The sequence below is a fragment of the Meles meles genome, chromosome 16, assembly GCF_922984935.1.
Source record: "Meles meles chromosome 16, mMelMel3.1 paternal haplotype, whole genome shotgun sequence".
In the NCBI taxonomy this organism is placed as follows: Eukaryota; Metazoa; Chordata; class Mammalia; order Carnivora; family Mustelidae; genus Meles; species Meles meles.
The window spans coordinates 40,622,850-40,646,071 of record NC_060081.1 but is presented as its reverse complement, the minus strand read 5'-3'; the positions used below and the strand labels follow the sequence as shown (position 1 = coordinate 40,646,071).

General features: G+C 40.6%; 1 protein-coding gene across 1 annotated transcript in view; it reads left to right on the top strand.

Moving 5' to 3' along the window:
• The window catches only part of PCSK2 (proprotein convertase subtilisin/kexin type 2), a 263,778-nt gene that overhangs the window by 186,775 nt on the left and 53,781 nt on the right, over positions 1-23,222 (top strand). The window contains exon 6 of the mRNA XM_045981647.1: positions 8,065-8,141. Coding sequence (XP_045837603.1) covers positions 8,065-8,141 — 77 coding nt within the window. The remainder of the gene's footprint in view (positions 1-8,064; positions 8,142-23,222) is intronic.

The window sequence follows — 23,222 nt, the reverse complement described above, 5'->3', positions numbered from 1 at the left end:
GCTATGATGTTATTTTCTCACCCCAAGAGTACTCCGGGGACTACAGAAGTTACCAGAATTTACAGGAGCAAGAAGGAAGTGGTGGTAGGAGTTGTCAAATCCACCATCAGAGGACACACCATCACTGGAAAAATGCACAACTCTGGCCATCTCAGGGGTATAAAAGAGAGATTTCAAACACTTCTGAAGATGTATCTTTTTTTTTTTTAATTTCTGAGTACTGGAGTAATGTTAAATTTCATTAAGTTTTACAGCCAGACTTAATATAGACATAAATCCCTTTAATGTTGGTTTCAGTCAAAAGTGAGCTGAACATTATCATTAAAGCAGTGCATGTGGGAGAATTATTTGAGGAAAATCAAAATAGGCACAGTTGGGAACATTCAGCCATGACCATATTTGACGCAAGTAGGCACAATAGCAAAATTCTCTAGACTCTAATAGCCTGGGCTATTTTGCTGCTCAGTTTCCATACAGATGAGCTTTGTTCTGGGGCAATATGGTTGCAGTTTGCAAGTCTATCTGGGGAAGCTCATTTCTCTTTCATTAGTCCATGAGCACAGTGCAATTTCAGCTAATACGGTTACATAGCTCCTGGCTGGGTTATATGGTTAAATGCCTTCAGGGAAAGGAGAAGTCAGAATAAAGGGACAAATGGGATGGATGTACTCTCTTGTTCTGAGTGCCTATAGCTGTTGGAATCTCATTGGTGTTTAATCAAATGCCATGCTGTACTCATAATACTCTAATTGTTTGAGATATTAGAAAGTCTGGTATTACCTGACATTTCACAGGGGACATCTTGTCTCCCTGGTACAATTTCTTTGACATCTGAGCTTATATATGACACTAACGAGGGGGATCTACTTCTTGCCATGGTTCATAGATGTGGTCGTACTTACATGCATTTGTGTGAAATTGCTAAAAGCACTCCCTCCTGGTGGGTGAGTTTCACAACAGCACCCTCCTTCTGGGCAAACAAATGAGAAAAGGGTGCCCACTCCCCAAGGGCTGACCAATTATTTTTTAAAGTCCCATTCCAGGACACACGGCTCGTGGAGTCCAGTGCAGCCTTTAGTTGCTCCCTTTGGGTATGCACCCTTATGCAAGGCACAACCTGGACAACTGTCCTTGGCAGCCCTGATTAAAGATACCACTTTCTTAATTTTATAGTCAGACCACAGAGTTTGTTCCTCAGTGCTCTAAAAATATCTGTTCACTCATAGAGCAGTGGCCCCCCATGTTAACTGTATTGATCTATAATGAAAGTTTGTATTGTAAGAATGTCAACACAGCACCACAAAAATGAAAGATGGGTAAGGCCTTGTAAGGCACACACCATATGTACACATGTCACCTGGCGATCCCCTCTGCATGCTGGAGGGCTATTCACTACCAGCACCTGCTACTCTCTGCCAAGAGTGATGTTCTGACTTCGGGAACAGATAGAACACTTGTAGATGGAAAGACAAAGATCTAGAGGGCTATTGCCCCAAGCTGCCCTCAACCAGTGATGATGGGGATGGTGGAAACAATGTTGGGGCTTCCTGCCATCCCAGCCAGATGCTCTCTTCTGCTTCCATGAGTGTCCCTTTCAGTTTCTGACCAAAGTCACACCTGAGGACCCACCTTGGATTGGCGTGAGAGCCAGGGGCGGGAAACATCAAACTCTTAGCAGTGTAGTGAGGCTGGCTGATATCAGATTCCTTTTCAGCAACTACAATCCTCCTAGAAGGAATGGGGCATGGGACACGTATGTCTCAGAACAAAGGAGGTTCCTCAGGATGACAAGGATTGGGTGAAATAGTGTAGGCCTCCGGTTCTCAGAGGGCTGCCTGGGGACCTGAGAGGCCTAAGATGACAGCGAAGGGCTGGCAAACTCTTTCTCTAAAAGGTAGTAAATATTTTAAGATTTGCGAGCTTCTGTCACAAATTTGCTGTGATGGTGTGGAAGCAGCCGTTGGCAATAACACAAATACACATGGTCGTGTGTCAATAAAACTTTATTTACAAAAACAGGTAGAGAGTCAGATTTGGCACGTACCATATTTTGTGACTCTTTCTGTAGGTGATCAAAGAAAGTGAAGGACCTGGAAGAAGAAGAGAGGTGAGAGAATGCCCATACTGTTAGGGAATGCACTTGATGGCTTACAGTGATTCATTTTATCCTCACAGCAACCAAGTACTTACAGGTTTATCATCTGAATTTTAAAGATGAGGAAACTCTGGTTTCCAGAAAATAAGAAAATTGCCAAGACCAAACAGCCCAGGTTTGAAACCAGATCTATTTGATTTGGAGGCATCTCTCTCCAAGCTGACGCCTACAGACACCTTCATTGTGTACAACCCAGCAGGCAAAGTCCACAGATCCCAGAGGCATTAAATTCTAAATCTGGAGGGGCGGGGGTGGGGGGGAGAGTGTCAGTGCCAGAGACAGGTTCAGTCTCAGGGGCCTTAGAAGCTTCTCTGAGAGTGTTAAAACAAGGCGCATAGTTGCCACTGTGTTCACCATCAGTTCTCATGGTGAGACCAGTCCCAGCATCTGACCCATGCCATTTGTCAGTCTGTGACTTTGGAGGCTGCACAACGGCAACACCTCAAACATAAGAAGTCAGAAGATTTCTTGAAAATAAGTTCCTGTCCTCTCCTAGCTTAATGTGCAGGTAGGGCCTCTGATGGAAACAAGTACATGGTACAAATAATCGTTGGAGGGCTTGGATAAGAGTAAGTGTCATAATCATTAAAGTTCCTTTCTATGGGCTAATCTAGTCTTGATTTCTGACTATGCATTCAAATACTCAGAAATTAAGCCTTAGAATTATTAAATACCAGAGGGTTTTTTTTTTTCCTCCTGCACTCAACTCTTATAAGAGAAATGAACCAATATCTGAAGTTTCTTCCAGAAATAACTTCCAGGGAAGCCCTGAGGTCAGTTTGGATTCAGTCCAGTCTTCTCACTTTCAGGATGATGGTACAATGATAATTCAAGTACTTCGTGATGACTCTGAATCATACTGATCCTGAATCATCAATGATTAAATTATGTTCACTAAACAACTAGTATTTTCTAAAGCAAGAAAGTAGACTGATGCATTTGCAAAAGAAGTTATGGAAGAATTCAAACCAAAACAAGCCAATGGCTTAGCCTGGGATGACCAAAGCATTAAATTTACAGAGACACCACTGCCCCCTCAATGTCCACCTTAATCGCTATTTTAGAAAATTCTGGCATAACTCAAGGCTGGTTTAATTTATTCCCTTACACAAATAATTTTATGGATGACAACTTTGTGATTCAAATCCATAAGTGACTCGATTTTGGCTATAAAAGTATAAACAGAATGCTTACCAAAAGTTGCTCACTGTTCTTTCTTGCTATAAACCATTTGATTTTTAGCCAAAAGACCTACAGCCAAACAAGCGCTACTGTTTGCCTTCATTAACACTCAGTGTAAACTGTTACACAAGGAATTAAACATTAGTCATCAAATTAATTAAAAGACAACAAAACAGTGCAACCATCTCAACACTCAAACGTGAATTTAACCCCAGAAAATATGGGGTCTTTCCCTTCTTAGAAAAGTGGTCCCAGAGTTCTGGGAATTCTTGGCTGCAAGTTTGGCTGTGAGATCTGTGTAGTCCCCTCTCCAGGCCCTGCCCACCTCAGGGCAAGCAATTTTCTCCAGAGCCAGGTTGGAGACCAAAGACCTCAGCCTAGACCACGGGTAATTATTATCAACCAGAAAAGTGAGTCAGGGTGAAAAGCTTGTGAACCAGGCAATCAGACAGCAAACACAGAGGTGCAGAAATTCCAATTTTTCTTTTCTCTAATGGAATTTAGCTTCTGTCTGCCAGCCTAATTGCCCTCACTCAAGGCAGAAATTTGACATTGGTCAACTCAGGTGTTGCCCCCACCATCCTGTATCCAGGATTGACCTTGAGCTTCAAAGGACTAGCACAGCCTTAGGAGAGTGTGCGAGAGTGCTGATGTTTTCATCTCTTCATCTGTGCCCCTAGATTCCACTCTTGCATCCCCATTCCCACTGGCCTTGGTTGTAAGTCCATGCAGATCCTGCCCGAAACCTGGATCCTCAGTGCCCTGACCCCTGAAATTTCTAGGCCAGCTGGTTCTCACTGACATGTCCTCACCACCCCACCCTCCCACAGGATATTCCTGCTGCCAGCTGCTCACACTGATGGTCAGAGGAATGCAGAGTGGGGCCACCCCAAGTCCCTGAGCTAAGACAATCCTGAGAGCCACTGCTGATCTGCAGCAACCGACCCCTGTTCTAAGAGGAGTCCCAGGCCTTTCCAAGGTTGGACGTTCCAACATACCTCCATCCTACTCCAGAACACAGCTCAGAAGAAAGGTAGCACTCTGCACCCTGTCTGGGAGTCCCACAATGGCTACTCATTGAATTTTCCATTCAATTTGCCTTAGACCAGGGGATTTTTCTCCCTTCTATGGAGAAAAGAACTAGGCTTAGCAAAAGGTCTTCCAAATCTATTACTTAGGTTTCAACCTCAGCTTTAAAACCCAAAAGAAAAGTACTAACTTGAATTTCTCTCAATTGCCCATCCCCCAACTGTACCTAAGAATGCTCCTGTCTCAAAAATTCAGAGAACGTTAGGGGTAGCTGAACGTAGTTATTATTTCAAAATAGTACCTCTCAAAAGAACTGAAAGCCAAACAGTTCAAGAAAAGTTAAAACAAAACAAAACAAAAAACATGCGAAATATGTCTCCCAGAGACAGATAATATAGACCAGATCGAGAATTAAACTTTGTAAAAAAGTAAATGAGAGTAGTTTGGGATCTAAAGGAAAAAGGAGGAGCAGATCATTTGAAACCAATAATTATGGCCAGAGGAGACAGAATGATGTCCTCTCTGATGATCACTTATTAAAGGAAGACCTAGATTCTAGAATAAAGAATAGGCTAGTTCAACACCACAGATAAAAAGGACTGGTCCAAATTTTGAATGGGGTTGGGGAAGGTGGAAAAGAGGAATTGGTTTTTGATGGGAATGAAGTTTCTGTTATGCTGAGTAATCTCTAGAGCTGTGTTGTGCAACACAGCCAGCAATACAGTATTATGTACTTTAAACTGTGGTAAGAGGATAGATCTCATGTCAAAGGTTCTCACCAAGGCAAAATAAAAAATAACACACAGACACAAACGAACACACAGAAATCTAGGGAGGTGATGAACATGGTTTAGCACCTTGGTTGTGGCAATGTGATCACAGGTGTATGCATATGCGCAAGCTCATTACATGTGAAATAGACCAAGTATATTTCAATAAGGCCCCAAATTCTTATATTAAAAAAATTAGGGGTGCCTGGGTGGCTCTGTCGTTTAAGCGTCTGCCTTCGGCTCAGGTCATGATCCCAGAGTCGGGGGCTGAGTCCAACATCCGGCTCCCTGCTCAGCAGAGAGTCTGCTTCTCCCTCTGCCCTTCTTCCTATTTGTGAACTCTCCTCTCTCTCTCTCTCTCTCAAATAAATAAGTAAAATCTTTTAAAAAAATTATAACACCACACACAGAAATAAATTCAATATGGATGCAAGACCTAAAAGTGAGACAGGAAACCACCAAAATCCTGGAGGAGAATACAGGCAGCAATCTCTTTGCCATTAGTTGTAGCAACTTCTTACTAGGTGTGTCTCCTGAGGCAAGGGAAGCAAAAGCAAATATGAACTATTGGGACTTCGTCAAGATAAAAAGCTTCTGTGCAGTAAAGGAAACAATCAATAAAACTAAAAGACAACCTTCAGAATGAGAGAAGATATTTGCAAATAACATATCTGTTAAAGGGTTAGTATCCAAAATCTATAAAGAACTTATAAAACTCACCACCGCAAAAATGAATAATCCAATTAAAAAATGGGCAGAAGACATGAATAGACATTTTTCCATAGGAGACATACAGATGGCCCACAGACACAAAAAGATGTTCAACATAACACATCATCAGGGAAATACAAATCAAAACCACAATGAGACATCACCTCACACTGATCAGAATGGCTAAAATTAACAAGTCAGGAAACAACAGATGTTGGCAAAGATCTAGAAAAAGGGAAACCCTCTAACACTGTTGGTGGGAATGCAAACCGGTGCAGCCACTCTGGAAAACAGTATGGACGTTCCTCAAAAAGTTAAACATAGAACTAACCTATGAACCCGCAATTGCACTACTAAGTATTTACCCAAAGAATACAAAAATACTATTCAAAGGGATAAATGCACTCCAATGTTTATAGCAGCATTATTTACAATAACCAAATTATGAAAAAAGCCCAAGTGTCCATCAACAGATGGATGAATAAAGAAGGTGTGGTGTGTATATATATATATATATATACACATATATATACACATATATATATATATATATAATTCAGCCATATAAAAAGAACGAAATCTTGCCATATGCAACACCGTGGATGGCGCTAGAGAGTATTATGCTAAATGAAATAAGTTAGTCAGAGAAAGACAAATATCATATGATTTCATTCATATGTGGAATTTAAGAAACAAAACAGATTAACAAAGGGGCAAAGAAAAGAGAGGCAAACCAGAAAACAGACTCGTAACTATAGGTGGGTTAAATGGGTAATGGGCATTAAGGAGGGCACCTGTTATGATGAGCACTGGGTATGTAAATCACTAAAGTCTATACCTGAAACTTACAATACACTATATGTTAATTAACTGGAATTTAAATAAAATTTTGGGAGAAAAAATTTTTTTTTAAATTTCAGGGTGACGTCTACCCCAAACACCACATTTATTTAAATAAATTAGTATTATAATTCTACCTACTAAACTACTGGGGACAAATCATCTTTTGTCATCCAAGAAGTGGAAACACAAGCTAATGGAATTCATCAATGTGCTCCTAAAAACATTATACCACTAATGCATCAGGTTCAGAAACTGAAGCGTTTTACATGACAATAGGGCACAATTCTTGGAAATGTCTCAGGACCCATGAATCAAGAAATGCCCACACTGAAATATACATCGAACCCAGTGCTCCCCAGCCCCCTGTCTGCTGTGGACCAGGAAACCCTCCAGAGCTTTACTGCAGAACCCAAAAACAAAGCAGAGAAAAAGGGGATTCTCATTTTCAGTGTCCCAGGCAAGCAGAGAAGGCAGTGAGAAGGGATGGATTAGTCTCCAAAACGTGGTGGATCATCTCCCATCGTGGACCAAAATAAAAGGCTCATCAACTAAAGACCAAAATGAAAAATAATTTAAGTGGATATGGAATTAACTTCTGTGGGGAAAGGACTCTCCGTGGGAAAGGCATAGAATTTAAGCTTCGAACTGAATACTGTAGAGTATAAGAGTACTCCACATTTGTAAATGTCTACTTACTTATTTCATCATTTGTTGCTCTGTGCCCACCCCACCCCCCACTGGGCTATAAGTTACATGAGGGCAGGGATATCACCAACTGCATTCCCATATTTGGAAAAGTGTCTGGCATAGGTTAGACTCTTACTGACATGTGTTGAGTGAGTAAATGAAGTTGATATCGTGTTGATGTTAGGGGCTTGGGTGGGTGTTTTACACCCATGAGTATAAAGGAAACAAGCCTATGTCAGTCTGAAGCTGGGAGCTGAAAGTGAGCCTTCTGCATAAAGCAAGAAAACTCCAGAGGTTGCCTCACTTGTGACATAAGATCTCGAAACTTCTGACCATCAATCCAAGGAAATACAAGTCCTAGATTCCAAGTGAACCACATTTACCCACAGGTGGTAACTCAGCTTAAAATGGAGGCAGTCCTGGAGAGCATAAGACTCCAATTTGCCAGTTCTTGGAAGGTCTGAATTAGAATGGGGTGAGGAACCCTGGAAAGCATAAAGGGAGAACAGAGAGATCCAAGGACCCACCAGCTCCAGAGCACCATTTGGTGAGGGCTGGTCCAGAGCGGAACATTAACAAAGCACTCCACAGAGGGCCTGTAACCATAAAACAGTCATGTCTTGCAGCTTTTTCTCTTGCCTCAACGTCTGGCTTGATTGAACTAATGAGACACCTTGTGTTTTTCAGAACGCCGAGGCAAGCTATGACTTCAGCGGCAATGACCCCTATCCTTACCCTCGATACACAGATGACTGGTTCAACAGGTAAACTGGGCCTCGTGAGCTGTCTTTGACTTTAGATTTGGGGGCTTTATTTGACTCTGCTTTGTTTTTAAAGCTTGAGCATCACCAACAAAATTAATCTCCCTGCTTCACTAAATTATATTGTGATTTTTCTCCTCCGTAGCTGCATTTTCTAAATTCTTAGATTTTGTTAATACGGCAGCATAGCTCTAAAATCGAGTTTTGATTCTTTTTTTTTCTTGAATTGGGAGTTATTTACCACTTTATTAAAGATAGCAGAAAGTAAAAATAATGAGAAATCCTTTTTTCAACCTACTGCAAGGTGATTTAAAACACACTCATTTCACTTGATCCATTGAAGAGAACTATTGTGCCTCTCTGCTCTGTGTCCAAGTGTTTTTTGAAAAGTGTTTCTGCTGTAACTTCGTAAAAGCTCAAATAGTTCTCTTCAACTAAACAGTAAGCATTATTGGCAAAGGTTTGAAGTATTTTTTTAATTGAGGTACAATTGATACATAACATTATGTTAATTTTGGGTATACAACATAGTGATTTGATATTTGCATATATTACAAAATGATCACTACATTAAGTCTATTTTTCTAAGATTTTTTATTTATTTATTTGACAGACAGAGATCACAAGTAGGCAGAGAGGCAGGCAGAGAGAGGAGGAAGCAGGCTGCCCGCTGAGCAGGGAGCCCGATGCGGGGCTCGATCCCAGGACCCTGGGATCATGACCTAGTGGAAGGCAGAGGCTTAAACCACTGAGCCACCCAGGCACCCCCACTACATTAAGTCTAGTTGGTGGGTACCTAACACCATGCCTAGTAACACAAAATATTTTTTGTAGTGATGAGGACTTTTAAGATCTGGTCTCTTAGTCACTTTCAAATATATAAGGCAATATTATCAACTCAGAGGGTTGAAGTATTGCTTGGCACCTTGTCAGTTGAACTACTCCATGGTCCATCCAAAGTTGTGCTTTTTCTTCAGCCTCTCCTGCTTCCAAACATGTAAATATGTAGTCTCTTTTCTCTAAGTAAAATTCTTGCCTAGATGGTTGATTGTTTATAAGAAACATCAAGAAATAGAGATGAGTGACTGGCCCCCTCAGAATCAATACAGTTTCAAACCTAGTGCTTGTTTTTTATTGATGTTCTTGGGTGAAATTCATGAAAACGTATGAACTTCAATTAATGGTTTAACAATATGTGAACATCACTTTTACTTCCAATGGCAAACTCATGTAGATAAAACAAACGTTGTCATTCTCTGTTCAGTGATTTTTTTAAAAGTGGGGGGGGGGGTTGGTTGGTAAGGTTGCATGACTTCCTGGTCAAACAACTAGTATGTATCAGAGCCAATGCTTGAATCCAAGCTTCAGACATGTTTCTAAATCCAAATTGTACCATTCTTTAATAAGCCTCACTTTTATTATAAAAGACAGAAAGCATGACAGCCAGAGGGTGGCCAGGGATGGGTCTCCAGTGGCCCAGGCAGCTCAGACTCTGTCCTTACAGTTAACAAGTTGACCAGTGTATGTCTGGGATGCAGTAAGTGCACATGAGTGGGGGGCTTGGCGATTATAGAAAATACAGAAAAGAATAAAGAAGAAAAAAAACAATTAAATTTGCAACATTTTATTTATTTTTTTTAAGATTTTTATTTATTTATTTGACAGAGATCACAAGCAGCTAGAGAGGCAGGCAGAGACAGAGGGGGAAGCAGACTCCCTGCCAAGCAGAGAGCCCGATGCAGGGCTGGATCCCAGGACACTGAGATCATGACCTGAGCTGAAGGCAGAGGCTTTTAACCCACTGAGCCACCCAGGTGCCCCCAAATTTGCAACATCTTAAAAACATCATCGCTGATGTCCAATAGCACAGTTTACTCTTTATCAACTTCCAAAGCTGCTTTAAAATGATCCTGCAGTGTTTGGAAGTGTGTTTAGGGAATGAGGATGTATCAAAAAGGTCTGAGAACTTCTGACACAAAGCATTTCGTACCTTCCGTGACTTACAACCATAGATCCTGACATACCCTGAGCAAATAAACCATTTCCAGACACAGGGATGTGAAATTACCAAATAGATGTCACTAATTCAGAGGTGAGACATAATTTGGGATGGTGGTTTGGAACATTGCGCTGAGAAGGACCAAGAAGGAGCGCCTGACTTCAGCATGGCTGATTATCAATCATCCACACGATAACAGCCAGTAGATAACAGCCGAAATTAATCTTTGACTGATTGATTCAGGTACAAAAATACAACCAACACAATGGTTTTCATCCCCACCCCGCTATATCCCATTTTCTGAACCCAAACACAACCTCCCCAAGCAAGTCTTCTTGTGGAATGTGTTGTAAGAATATACTTTAAATACACAAATAAGGAAAAAACAGAGATGGCTTCTATTTGAAAGGTTTCCGTCGGCAAACTTACTTTTGAAAGTTCAATTTGAAACTGACGAAAATCCTCTAACAAGGACTGATCAGGGCTTACTGCAATACAATTCTTCACTGTCAGTGGTGAATATTCCCGAGTGTCCAAGTGCCTGAGTCAGGCACGTATGATCCTGGCCTGTTAGGAAGCCACTGATGCAAGACCCAGGACCCACTCTGACCTATAAATGAGGCTTTTCCCAATTATCAAGTCGTGCTTGAAGATCCTTGTCCACCATAATTTGTTATTACAAAGACCAGATGGTGCCCACTCAAACCGTGACCTCTCAAAACATAATTACTATTGGCAATGCTTCTGGAAAGAAGGTGGGTCAAAGTTCAAGCCCACAGCACTGGGAGGATCTGTGGTCCAAAACGCTGGGTCTGTCCTGGAGATAATTCCTTCTTGGCACAAGGAGACGTTGAATATAGTATCCTTTCCATGAGTGTAGGGTACGTTTATTAAAAATTCCCTCTGAGTGAAATATTTGCCTGGCATTTTCTTCAGTATAATGTAGGGCTTGAGGCAGGAGGAAGGAGAATGAGTGGGCAAATACAGAAAAAAAAAAAAAAACATTGGGTTGGGGACATGAGATTCCACTCTACTCTTGTAGATCTCGGACTTTTTCCATAATACGAAGTACATTTAAAAAGCATAGGGCAGGGCACCTTGGTGGCTCAGTGGGTTAAGCCTCTGCCTTCAGTTCAGGTCATAATCTCAGGATCCTGGGACTGAGGCCCGCATTGGGCTCTCTGCTCGACAGGGAGCCTGCTTCCCCCTCTCGCTCTGCCTCTCTGCCTATTTGTGATCTCTCTCTTTCTGTCAAATAAATAAATAAAATCTTTTGAAAATTAATTTATTAGTTAATTAAATTTTTAAAAAACCACAGGGCATAATTTAGTTGGGTATTTATGAAACTATTAGTGTTGGTGTATAAGCTTCTGAGGAGCTTGCAAATATCCTATGAACAGAGACAGAGACAAATGCCCAAATCCCCATAGTGCTAAGACCACAGCCAGGGCTAAAATAACACAAGGAAGCTAATGCCTATTGGGCAGTTGCTTTGCTCAAGGTGCTTTTTTAAGTACTTTGCATGTAGCCTTTCAATTAATCCTTATAATAGCCCTTGGAAATAGCTATTAACCAGGATTATCTCCATTTCAAAAATGGAGGCACAGAAAGGCTTAGTAACTTGTGCAAGGTCACACTGCCAATAAGTGGTGGAGACAGGATTTGACACCAGTAAGGAGGTCATGAGATGTACTGCCTCGTAAGAGAGATGCCTTGGAGAGCACAGAGAAGTGCAGAATTATCTCTGGCTGGAGAAGCTAAGAGAGGCTTCCGTGAATAGGTGACATTTGGTTTAGGGTTTGAATGAAGGTAACTGATGGAGTTAAGGGGCATATTTAGGTGAAGGAAGGGAGGCAGGAGGTGCAGACATGTTCAGGAGGTAGCCTGGACACGTGAACTGGGAGTTAGAGACTGGGACAGGGGCAGCATTCCAGGAAGGCTTCATGGCAGAGGTGTGCATGAAGGTTGACGCAGGCTGCTAGGAGAAAGGAAGAGAGATTTTGTGATTGGGTCACAAACTGGGCCCGAGGCATAGATGAGGACCCTTCTCCCATTGCACCCAGGGAGTGTGTTTCCCTGTGGGCTCTGGGAGTCTTGAGCCCAGCACCTGCCTTTAGCTAGAGCTGTGCTTACCGCCAGGCCAGTATGAGCCTTGACCAGCTGTGCAGCCACCAAGGCATGCCAATTTCTTCAGATGTTCTCCTCTGGGCATGGACACCAAATCCAGCACCATCTCTGCTCAGCAGATGGGGGACTCTTAAGAAATGCTAGTTTCAGATGCTCTGAAACTCCGATAAACGGCTGGTGGATGTTGACCAGCAATGAGCTTGCTCCTGTTGCTGTTCCAGCCGCACTGGTGGCCTCAAAGGCAGCTTAGAACTTAGAAGAAATGGCTGGGCAGGAAAATACAGCATCTCTCCATCATGGGCTTTGCATTGCTATGGGAAATAGAAAATAAAATGCCCTACAAGGGCCACTCTCCAGCAAGCAAGCACTGTTCTTGTGGTTGGGAAACCGAATTTAATAGCAGAGTGTCTCTCCTGGGCTCTCCTCACACTTTAAACTAGCTTATCATCCCCTCTGCAATTCTTTGGTAACTGGTTTTCCTCCAAGTGCACATTTCTTCAAGAACATATTCAAAACTCCCAGCCAAGGACTGTTTATGAAAGCAAACTTCATGCATATGCAGAACTGCTTTTAGGGGATATGTATATTAGAATTTCTTGCCCTGTGCTTAATTTGATTTTATAGAAGTATTCCTTTTTAAGCAGAGCAAGTGTATTTATTCTACTGTGAACCGTTTAATAATTACCTGCAGTATCCAAGCTCCAGGGAGATAGCTCACAGTTGAGAAATTTGTAAAGGGAGTATAATTTCCTTCTAGCTTGTAATCAGAGAAATACAGACCGCCAAGCAAAATAATAATATAGTCATAGTAGGGGTAACCCAGTTTGCAAAAAGGTAGAAAACAATCCATGTTTAATGAACATCAATAATATGCAAAACAGATATAACTTATTTCTTGTGTAGTATCGACATCTAGCTTGACATGTTTTTCCTTGCTGCCACTCAATGCATATCGATGGGCTGGTTGATGGATGAGTGGCAGACCTTCTCGGCCATGCCTACATGTTGAGGGCCCTTGACACCTGTCCGTTTTAGAATGGCTTGCTTCTTCCAAGGTTTGCAGCCCACGCTTTGTCAATAATCTCCCAGCCTTGCTCGCTTTTAGGTCAATGTTTGGCGATGCATCACAGATCTGTATTCCATTACTGTGCTGCTGTCCATAAAACTCCCTCTTGCATAGCATTTCTTTGACAGGCATTCACCACTGAAATGTCATCCCTGCCATTGGCAGAATTTATGGGGCATCACAACAGTGTTGCACGCTCTCTCGTGAGCCCTAACAAGTAAGAGATTCTGGATTAGAGGCAATTCCTGGCCACCAAGAGTTTACTATAAATTCAGAAAGGGAGAAGACATTTATTACTCAGGCAACCAAACTGGGGGTGAGCGGAGGAAGAAGTGTAAACAGATGCTGAGGGACATAGATCTCTACGTGAGCTCAATTGATCGATAGCATTAGTTAAACCTTCAAATAAGCAAGATTCTCAGTGGTTAACCTTTTTTCTTATTAGAAGTCATATTTCATTTTGAAGAACGTTGTGCAACAGGCCAAAAAAGAACCTGTGAGGAAAACAGCCATTTCTGGTTGGATATTTACACATTGATAAAAACTGATGCTTTACCCGGGAGACAGTTAATGGTGGAGAAATAGACGAACACCTTTCCCTCCTGTCTTTGTGAACTAATTCTGATATCAGCTCCTCGCTAATCAAATTCAAACTGGTTTCAAAAACCTAACCTAACTTCTTCTCTCATGTGAGCTTTGAGACAACCTCATAAGCCAATGCGAGCGCAAATGCTGCCCCTTGCCATTAACTATCTCTCTACCCAAAACGGAGCCTAGTGAAATCCTACATAGTTTAATTTTGTGAGCTGTTAGGAGCCATTGGTGAAATACCACACTGTTGCTTTTTTAAAAAATTTCCGGTTCCCTATCTGCATTAGACAGATCTTCATTATTTAGATTTTTCCCCTCAGTTCAAAGAAATAGATATAACACAGAGGAGGGGGTTATGGAGAGAATTATATAGACTGTAAAAGAAATCTCTGTATGTTGGTGTAGTCATTTCTACCTTGGAAACTAATATTATACATGCCATATGGGGGACTTTTGTGGCCCTCAGGTAGCAATAATTCTTTCCTTAAGGGAGAAAAATATAGCAGATTATGATGGACAAATGTAGTGTTTTAACTGGTTGGAATAGATAAAGTGATCCCTAAATACTTTTCCCCATCTGTAAAATGGGCCTGAACTCTACCTAGAAGGTTTGTATGCGGGACTATATACACGCATATATGATACTTGGTTCAGAGCATGACACACGGTAGACATTCCCTAAATGGCAACAAATCTAATTGTGAAATTCAGCAAAGGGATGTCTAGAGGAGCTAAGACAGAGGTTCTCCAACTAGCTAGAAAATGAGGAGGGTTTATGCCAAAGGAGTCAATGGATGACCCAGCTATGGACGACCTCACCCACCTTTCTCAGCCATTCAATCTCTCATCTGAGCCTTTGACAAAAACTAGAAAACAGTAGCTCAAGGTTAAACTTTCTGGCCAGAGTCTGGTGCCTATGTTTCTGCACTTCTGATTGAAAGAAGAGTTATATCCAAAGATGGCTTAAATGCATGAAACAAGGTTGATTTGTGGGGAAGATTGAAGGGCTTAGCATCTAGGGTCAGAAGATGGAAAGCCTCTTCACTTCTCCAGAAAGTACTGAGTGCTTGCCAGATGACTTGGGGTTTTCCCCAGAAGCAGTTGTACATGCTGTCCTATCCACCGTTTGGGCTTACCCTTGGAGAGAGCATTCGATATAACCCAGGAAACATGAATGACTGAGCCCTGCACTTCAACTCCAATATATCTAACATGAAAGTATCTTTCTCCAAAGACATGGCTGAAAAGACTGTACCTAGCTGCTATACAGTTCTGGTTGTGTAGGGATCTGTAGACCTAGGGAGACTGGAGGCTAGAGCCTCATGTCTATGAACCTGGCCAAGTTGCCCACTGGCTTGCTTATCTCCAATATCTCTGTGAATCAAGAGCCCTAAGACCTCATTATAAGCCTTGTGCTGTGGGATATAGAACTAAGGAGTCCATTAAAACAACTGTGGAACCAACAACTAGGAAAGAAGCCCAAAGGAAGAGAGAGAAGGAAAAGGAAACAAAACAAAAACCTCCAACTTAATAGCCTACAAACTAAAACATTCCACAATATCTGGGGTAAAAAAAACCCACATCAAACACAATTTAAAGGTCAAGATATGAGTTTATATCAAGTGCAATTTATTTTATGAAGAGTTTTTTTATTAGTTTCAGAGATAGAATTTAGTGACTCGTGGGTTGCATATAACATCCAGTGTTCATTACATCAAATGTCCTCCTTAATGCCCATCACTGAATTATCCCTCCCACCTCACCTCACCTCCAGCCAACCTGTTTGTTTCCTAAAGTCATGGTTTTAGAGTCTTGAAAAAGACATTAAAGTAAGTTATGTTTAGTTTGCTTAGAGGAATAAGTTTATGGATAACATCCATTTTAAAAGAAAAATAAATGATGGAGAAAGAAGCAAAAATAAACATGAATATGAGAAGGAACCAATTGCAGTTGGAAAATGTAGCCTCTGGAATGAAATCCCAATGAATGTGATAAAATCTAGCCTGGGTGCGGTTGAAGAGATAATTATTGAACTGAAGATAACTTTGTTTATTAAAAACCTACAGCAAACATTCTTCTTTTTTGTGGGGAGGGGAAGTGTAGTTGACATACAGTGCTGCATTAATTTCAGGTACACAACATAGTGATTTGACAACTCTATACATTAAGCTGTGCTCACCACGATAAGTATAGTCACCATCCATTACCACGAAACACCATTACAATATTATTGACTATATTCCCCATGCTGCACCCTTCACCCCCATGATTCATCCATTCTATAACTGTAAGTATGAACCTCTTAATGTCCTTCACCTATTTTTTCCACCCCCTCCCCTCTGGCAATCTGCAGTTTACAAACATTATTCCTAATCCTGAAACTTTGATGGCATTCTCTTTAATTTTGGGTGAAAAAAGAATGCTTCTTATCATCTCTTTTATTTGACACCATGCCATATCTCATACTCAATGAAATGATTATAAATCTAAGAAAAGATACATGAGAACATTAAGGAGAAAATTTAAAGATTTAGAAAGCATTCAAGAAGTCCTGAATGAATGGAGCTGCCTACTAAGTTCATGGATGGAAGAAGGAAAAATAAAAAGATATCAAGTTAATCTGTTAATTCAATGCAATTTCAGCTAAAGTCTCAAGACTATTTTTCTGTGAAACTAGCCCAAATCATCCCAAGATTGATAGGGAATAGCAAAGGGCCAAGAATACAGTAAGACAAAGGAGGAGGAGAATGACTATAAAGAAGAAATAAAAGAGAAGGGGAAAATGAACCACAACAGCAAGATAGGAAAATTGTCTGCCAAATAACAAAGCATTATAAAACCATAATAATCATGAGAGAGAAGGGTTAGCAGGGAGAGGAAAAAACAAAGAAACAGAAGAGAAAACCCAGGAGCAGACTGCCGTACAAAAGAATCTTTTTTTTTTTAAAGATTTTATTTATTTATTTGACAGAGAGAGACACAGTGAGAGAGGGAACACAAGCAGGGGAAGTGGGAGAGAGAGAAATAGGCTTCCCACTGAGCAGGGAGCCAGATGCGGGTTTGATCTCAGGACCCTGGGATCATGATCTGAGCCAAAGGCAGAAGCTTAACAACTGAGCCACCCAGGCACTCCAGGACAAAAGAATCTTAATAAATGACCAAGATGGCAATAAAAACAATGAAAAATGATGGCAAAATGATACTCAATAAATGCTGCTAGTTATTCATATGGGGAAAATAGGTGTTCACCCCATACACTGAGCATAAATGAATTCTAGGGGAATTTTTAATTAAAATATAAGAAAACATCTTTATGATTCTGGGCTAGGGATGGATTTCTTAAACAAGACACTAGACCACAAGGAAAAGGATAAGATTAAGAAAACAAAGTTAAAATTATACACTTCAGTTCACAAATCACAATAAACAAAGTTAAAAGACAAGCCACAGACTAGAAGATAGGTATAAGTTCTATGAGCCAAAAGGGTTAGTAGCCAACATATATAAAGAACAGCTACAAATCAATGAAAAAAATAGAAAAAAAAGGGCCCAAAGTTATGCAAAGATGATTAACAGAACACCTGAGCTAAGTCACATGTAAAAAGATGCTCAACATTCCTAGCAATGAGGAAATTGCAAAATAAAAAATGAGATACCATTTCACAGCATTTGGATATGCACAAATGGTCAAGTTTGATGATACTAGGTATTGGCTCTCTCCCACTCTGCAGGAGGTAATATATATCCAAGAAACCTATTTTTACCCTTATATACATAGCCCAGAGGAATTACCACACATGTGCACAAGGTAATAATGTACAAGAAGGTTTCTTCTCAAATTATTTGTAAATAGGAAGCCAATTGCAAACAACCTAAATGCCTAAGACTAGGAGTATGAATAAGTAAATCTCAACCTATTTATAAAGGGACTACTACACAGCATCACTACACAGCAGTAAAAATAGATGCACCAGGGGTGCCTGGGTGGCTAGGCTATTAAGTGGCTGCCTTCTGCTCGGGTCATGATCCCAGGGTCCTGGGATCAAGCACTGCATTGGGCTCTCTGCTCTAGAAACCTGCCTCTCTCTCTCCCACTCCCCCTGCTTGTGTTCCTTCTCTTGCTGTGTCTCAGTCAAATAAATAAATAAAATCTTTTTTAAAAAAATAAAAATAAATAAATGCACCAGAATTTATGAATAAACCTCAGAAATTCAAGTGAAAATGCAAATTTTAGAGATTATATAATATATAATGTGTATATTATATATTATATATCATATATATATATGAAACATTTATATAGAGTTCGAAAACAAGCAAGTAGTGGCTTATATGCTTATGTATAGCTGATTATAAACTAATTGCATGAAAACATGCACATGCATTCCAAGAATCAACTTAGTACAGTGGTCACTTCTGAGGATGTAAAGAGAAGTATGGCCTTGGGGAGGGCTTTGATTTTATCGGTGAAGATTTATTTCCTTAAAAAAAAATGTATGCCAATATAAAATACATGGAATGTACCCTTGTAATTACAGACTCCTTTGGTCATGTGAATATCCAGAATATCTTGACTAGTAATGCACAGAAATATGCACTTTGCTTTGCTCAGGAAGGTGGGGATCAGGCCAGAGTCCATAACTGTACTACGTATTTGTTCTGCCATTTTGTTTTCTGTGTGACCAAAGTTTCCATGACAAATAGGGTACATGTTCTTCATTCTACCTGTCTTTCTGTTCCTTCAAGGGTTAACTTTCCTCAAGACATACACTTTAAAATTTAAAACTATATAGTCTCTAATAGAAGGAAGATAGGTATATGGTCAAAAGAGATTTAATTTACCCTCATGGGTAAATTGAAAGTAACTTAAGAGAATAACATTAAAAGTCCTCATTGTATCACCAAATCTTGCTGAATAACACCCATTCCCTAAATGTCTCTTGAATCAATTTCCTATTTTCCCTGCACACCATTGCTGCCTTAGTTTTCACTCTTTCCATCACAGCAATGGTTTTGTCTTCCTGCTCTCCCTGAAAACCAACTACCATTTTGTTAATTATATTATGTGTGATAATGACATTGTAGTTATTTAGGATTCTATCATTTTTTAGAGATGTATTAAGCAGTTTGAGCAAAAAAAGTATCTATTTTTTAAGTTGAGTCACAAAAAGTTTAATCAAATATGGTATAATATTAACTGTACATGTATGCACAAGAGTAAAGAATAAAAATAACCAAATGTCTATCAATAGATGAACAATTGAATAAAAGATAGTATACCCACAAAACAACCTAAAGTTGGGAAAACATTTGGCTTTGATAAAGTTGGGTGGTATGAGATTGGTTTTGTTATGCACTGAATTTGTTGGTATTTTTAAAATAATAATAATAAGCCGAGCCAAAATAGAAGCACTAATATGTCAGTCAGAGCCAGTGCTGTTAACAGAACCACTTCAACCCACCAGCCTCAGAGTGTGTATTAATTTTGCCAATGCCCAGATGCCCTCCCACATACCACACAAACCTGAGAGGAGGGTAGGGAATAAGAGATCAGACAAGACAGACTTTTTCTCCTATTCTTCCAAGGATGGCCTTGTTCTGCTCCTTGTCACCCAACATACTTGTGGTCACCCAAACATCTCCTTAGTATTTATGACACCCTTCAAATTCATTTATTTCACTTGCTTACCATTTGAATTTCTCCTTCCAGAAAAGATATCGAGCAGGAGCTACTAATATGGTAGAACCATTCAATAAGAATAAAATTAACATTCACCATTTCGGGTTATTCCAGCAGCTATAATAAATGCATCCCCAAATCTTAGAGGCTTAACACAAAAAAAGTTATTTATCATTCACCTACCAGTTCCTCCATGTATTCTTAGCAATTCAAGGACATGAGCTTCTTCCATCCGTGACACTCATTTCCAGAGTTACCATGCTTGTCCACATTAAACTGCAGGAGTGAGAAGAGCACAGATAAGCACTCATGGGCAGTTTTTATGCCCTGAGGCAGTAGGCCTCTCGTGTGCCCACATCACATTAGCAAAATGCAGTCACATGACTGCATGGCAGTGCAAGAGAGACTGGGAAATGGACCCTAACTGGATCCCAGGAAGAAAAGAAAATGAGCTTGGTGATCAGTTAGCATCTTCTGCCATCCCAGAAATCATGTTGCAAAGTAACAGACGATGCTGTACCAGAAAACTTGAGCCAAAGGTATTAACAAACGAGTTAGCTAAATAACCAGTAAAAACCAGGTCAGTTACTCAGTTACTTTTTGTATTAGTCAGGATCCTCCAGAGAAACAGGACCAATAGGATATGGATATAGAGAGAAAGAGATGATTATAAAGAATTGGCTCACACAATGATGGAGGCTGGCAAGTCCAATGCAGGGTGGACTGGCAAGCTGGACACCCAGAAGAGCCAGCATTCCAGTTCAAGTCCAAAGGCGGTCTGCTAGAGAATTCTCTCTTGCTCAGGAAGGTCACTCTTTTTGTTCTATTTAGACCTTCAACCTATTGGGTGAGGCCCACCCACAGTATAGGAGACAATCTGCTTTACCCGAGTCCATTAATTTTCTTACCCAAATTTCCCACACAGAAACTCCCAGAATAATGTTTGACCAAATATCTGAGCACCCCTTGGCCCCACCAGGTTAACACATAAAATTAACCACCATATTTTTTATCCGCACTTTTCTGTTAGGAATAGATGGTAGTCAAGGATCATCAGTAAGAGCAAGGGTTTGGAAGCAGCAGACCTGAGTTTGAATTCTGAATCTGCCTCCTAAGTGAAAAAGTGGCTCCTTATCCTAATGCCTCAGATTCCTTTTCTTTAAAATAGGAACAATAAGAACATCTTGGTGGCTCAGTCAGTTAAGCATCTCATGATCTCAGGTCCTGGGATTGAGCCCTGCACTGGGCATCTTGCTCAGCAGGGAACCTGTTTTTTCTTCTGTCTGCCGTTCCCCATATGTGTGTGCTCACGCTCACTCCTTCTCTCTTTGACAAATATACAAAATCTTGAAAAATAAATAAGTAAGTAAAATGGGGACAATAACAGCTTATTGTGAGGAGTGAATATAATAATGCTTGTACCTCTCTCAGCACAGTGCCCAGCCCATGTGTATCAATAAATGAGAGTCATTGTATTCAGACTACTCAATATATCCTACAGTCTGACTTAATAACGTACATAAAGAAGTTCATGCTTTTGGCTAGAAAGGACCAGAGGGATGATTAAATCACTCTAGTGAAAGGCCAGCAATGTGGAAAGAAGGGATGTGCCTGGGCTGTCTCTCTGGAGATTCCCAGGGTCTGGGCAGCGTCTCAGGTGTTCAGTTGGACACCTCCATGGCCACTGCAGCTGTTTGAGGAAGTCCCAATGCAATCATCATGGCAACCCAGGTTTGAACCTGCATGACAGGTGGGCATTTCCCTACGTCCTTCTTCCCCCTAGAACAGAGTCCTACTCAGTGTGGTCTCCATCAGTGTATCCGTGTGCTTCGTGAATGCTGGCCAAGGTCCTGACCTTCCAGGCCGGCCCTACTTGGACCTTGCAGGTTTGAGAGAAGAGATCTTGACAGGACTGATAATTAAATAATAAGGAAATGAGTGCTTGGCCAAATTAGACATGGCAATGACTTTTTAAGCTCTTATTTAAATATTTATTTGTTGCATTTTTCTCAGTTAAGCTTATTAATCATTAACATAGTAGTAGATCAGCGATTTCTTTAATTTACTATTTGTATTTGAGTTATTTTAAAAATTGAGCACTCTCCCATTAAAATCCTATAGGTATTTAAAAAACATAAAATAAAATAAAAATAAATATTTATTTGTTCGGCATCAATCATACAGCAAGAAAGCAAGCCAAATTTAATCAGTATCCATTACAGTTCGATTTTAAAATATGTATGTACCTACACATAAAGGAACATGTACTTTATATGTGGTGTGTACATTATGTAAGCATATATTTAAATATATAATATATGGATTATATAGAATGCATAAGTATATGTTACATAAAAGTATTTAAGTATATAATTATGTACTTAAATATGTACATTTAAAGTATATCTATGACTCAACATAAAGAGTGTACATATTTCAGTATATATACATATCCAAACATACATGTGTATACACACACATACGTGTGAGTGTGTGTGTGCTTCCATGCTGGTTTTCACAGCTTTCTTTAGCATTTCGTACAGCATTTGGAATATGATAGCCATGAAAGCCACGTCCATAGTAGCCTCTCCCATCACGTTAAACCATAACTGGGCCCCTTCTCAAAAATCTCAAAAATCTCCTATGCGGTCCATTAGAAGACTTAGAGACCAGTACATAGTAGTTGGCACAGCACAGTGGTTTTCACAGATTTTTTTTTTTACCACAAGGGCCATCCCCTGCAGGAACTACGAGGTTTACTTAGACCCAATATACAGATTGCATTCTTGCTCCAAAGGGAATTTGGAGCCCATGAGATGTGTAGCCCTTTGTGGAAGCAGCATCTACTTTTGCTCATATCAAGGGAAAGAAAATAAGAATACATATATATTTTTTCTTCCCTTCCCCATCCTTGGGTACGATGTTTTTAAGAACTGGTGTGTTAGCTTTGCTTGTCCCAAGAGGATATTGCAAAGAACACACCAGATGATGCAGAACTCTGAATTCCTAGGGCCACAGAGCCAGTAAGCCCCCTTCAACCACGTTTTCCTTATATACGCCATGGCTGGGACAGTGAGTGGAGAAGTTCACTGCAGGAACCCTGTCCCTTCAGCGGGTTGCACAGACGCTATTCCAGCAGCCTGGATCACGTGACCCATTTACTTCTTTAGCTGCTTCCTTGACCATCAGAACAGACTTTTGGGGACTGGAGCCGGTAATCTCAGATGCCTGTACCAGTGGAAACTCCCACATTTTGAATGCTGGTTTGGGTTAAGATACAGCATCTTGATGGACTCAGAGTTTATGTTTGTTTTGGTTCTCTATTGGGACTTCACAAACTACCCCAAAACATAGCGGCCTCAGAAAGAACGAACATGTATCTGTTCACAGACCTGTAAGCTGGGCAGGGACAACCTGTCTCTCTCCACCTGCCGCTGACTGAGGTGATCTAGCTAGGTCTGGAGGAGGACGGTGTCACCCCTCACATGTCTGGAGCCTCATCAGAGGTGTTGGAACAGCAGAAATTGCTGGGTTTCTCTCTCCCCACATGCCCTTGTCCATTCATAGGCTAGCCCAAACTCCCCTATGTGCCCAGCAGAGGCAAGCAGAAGCTGCCTACCC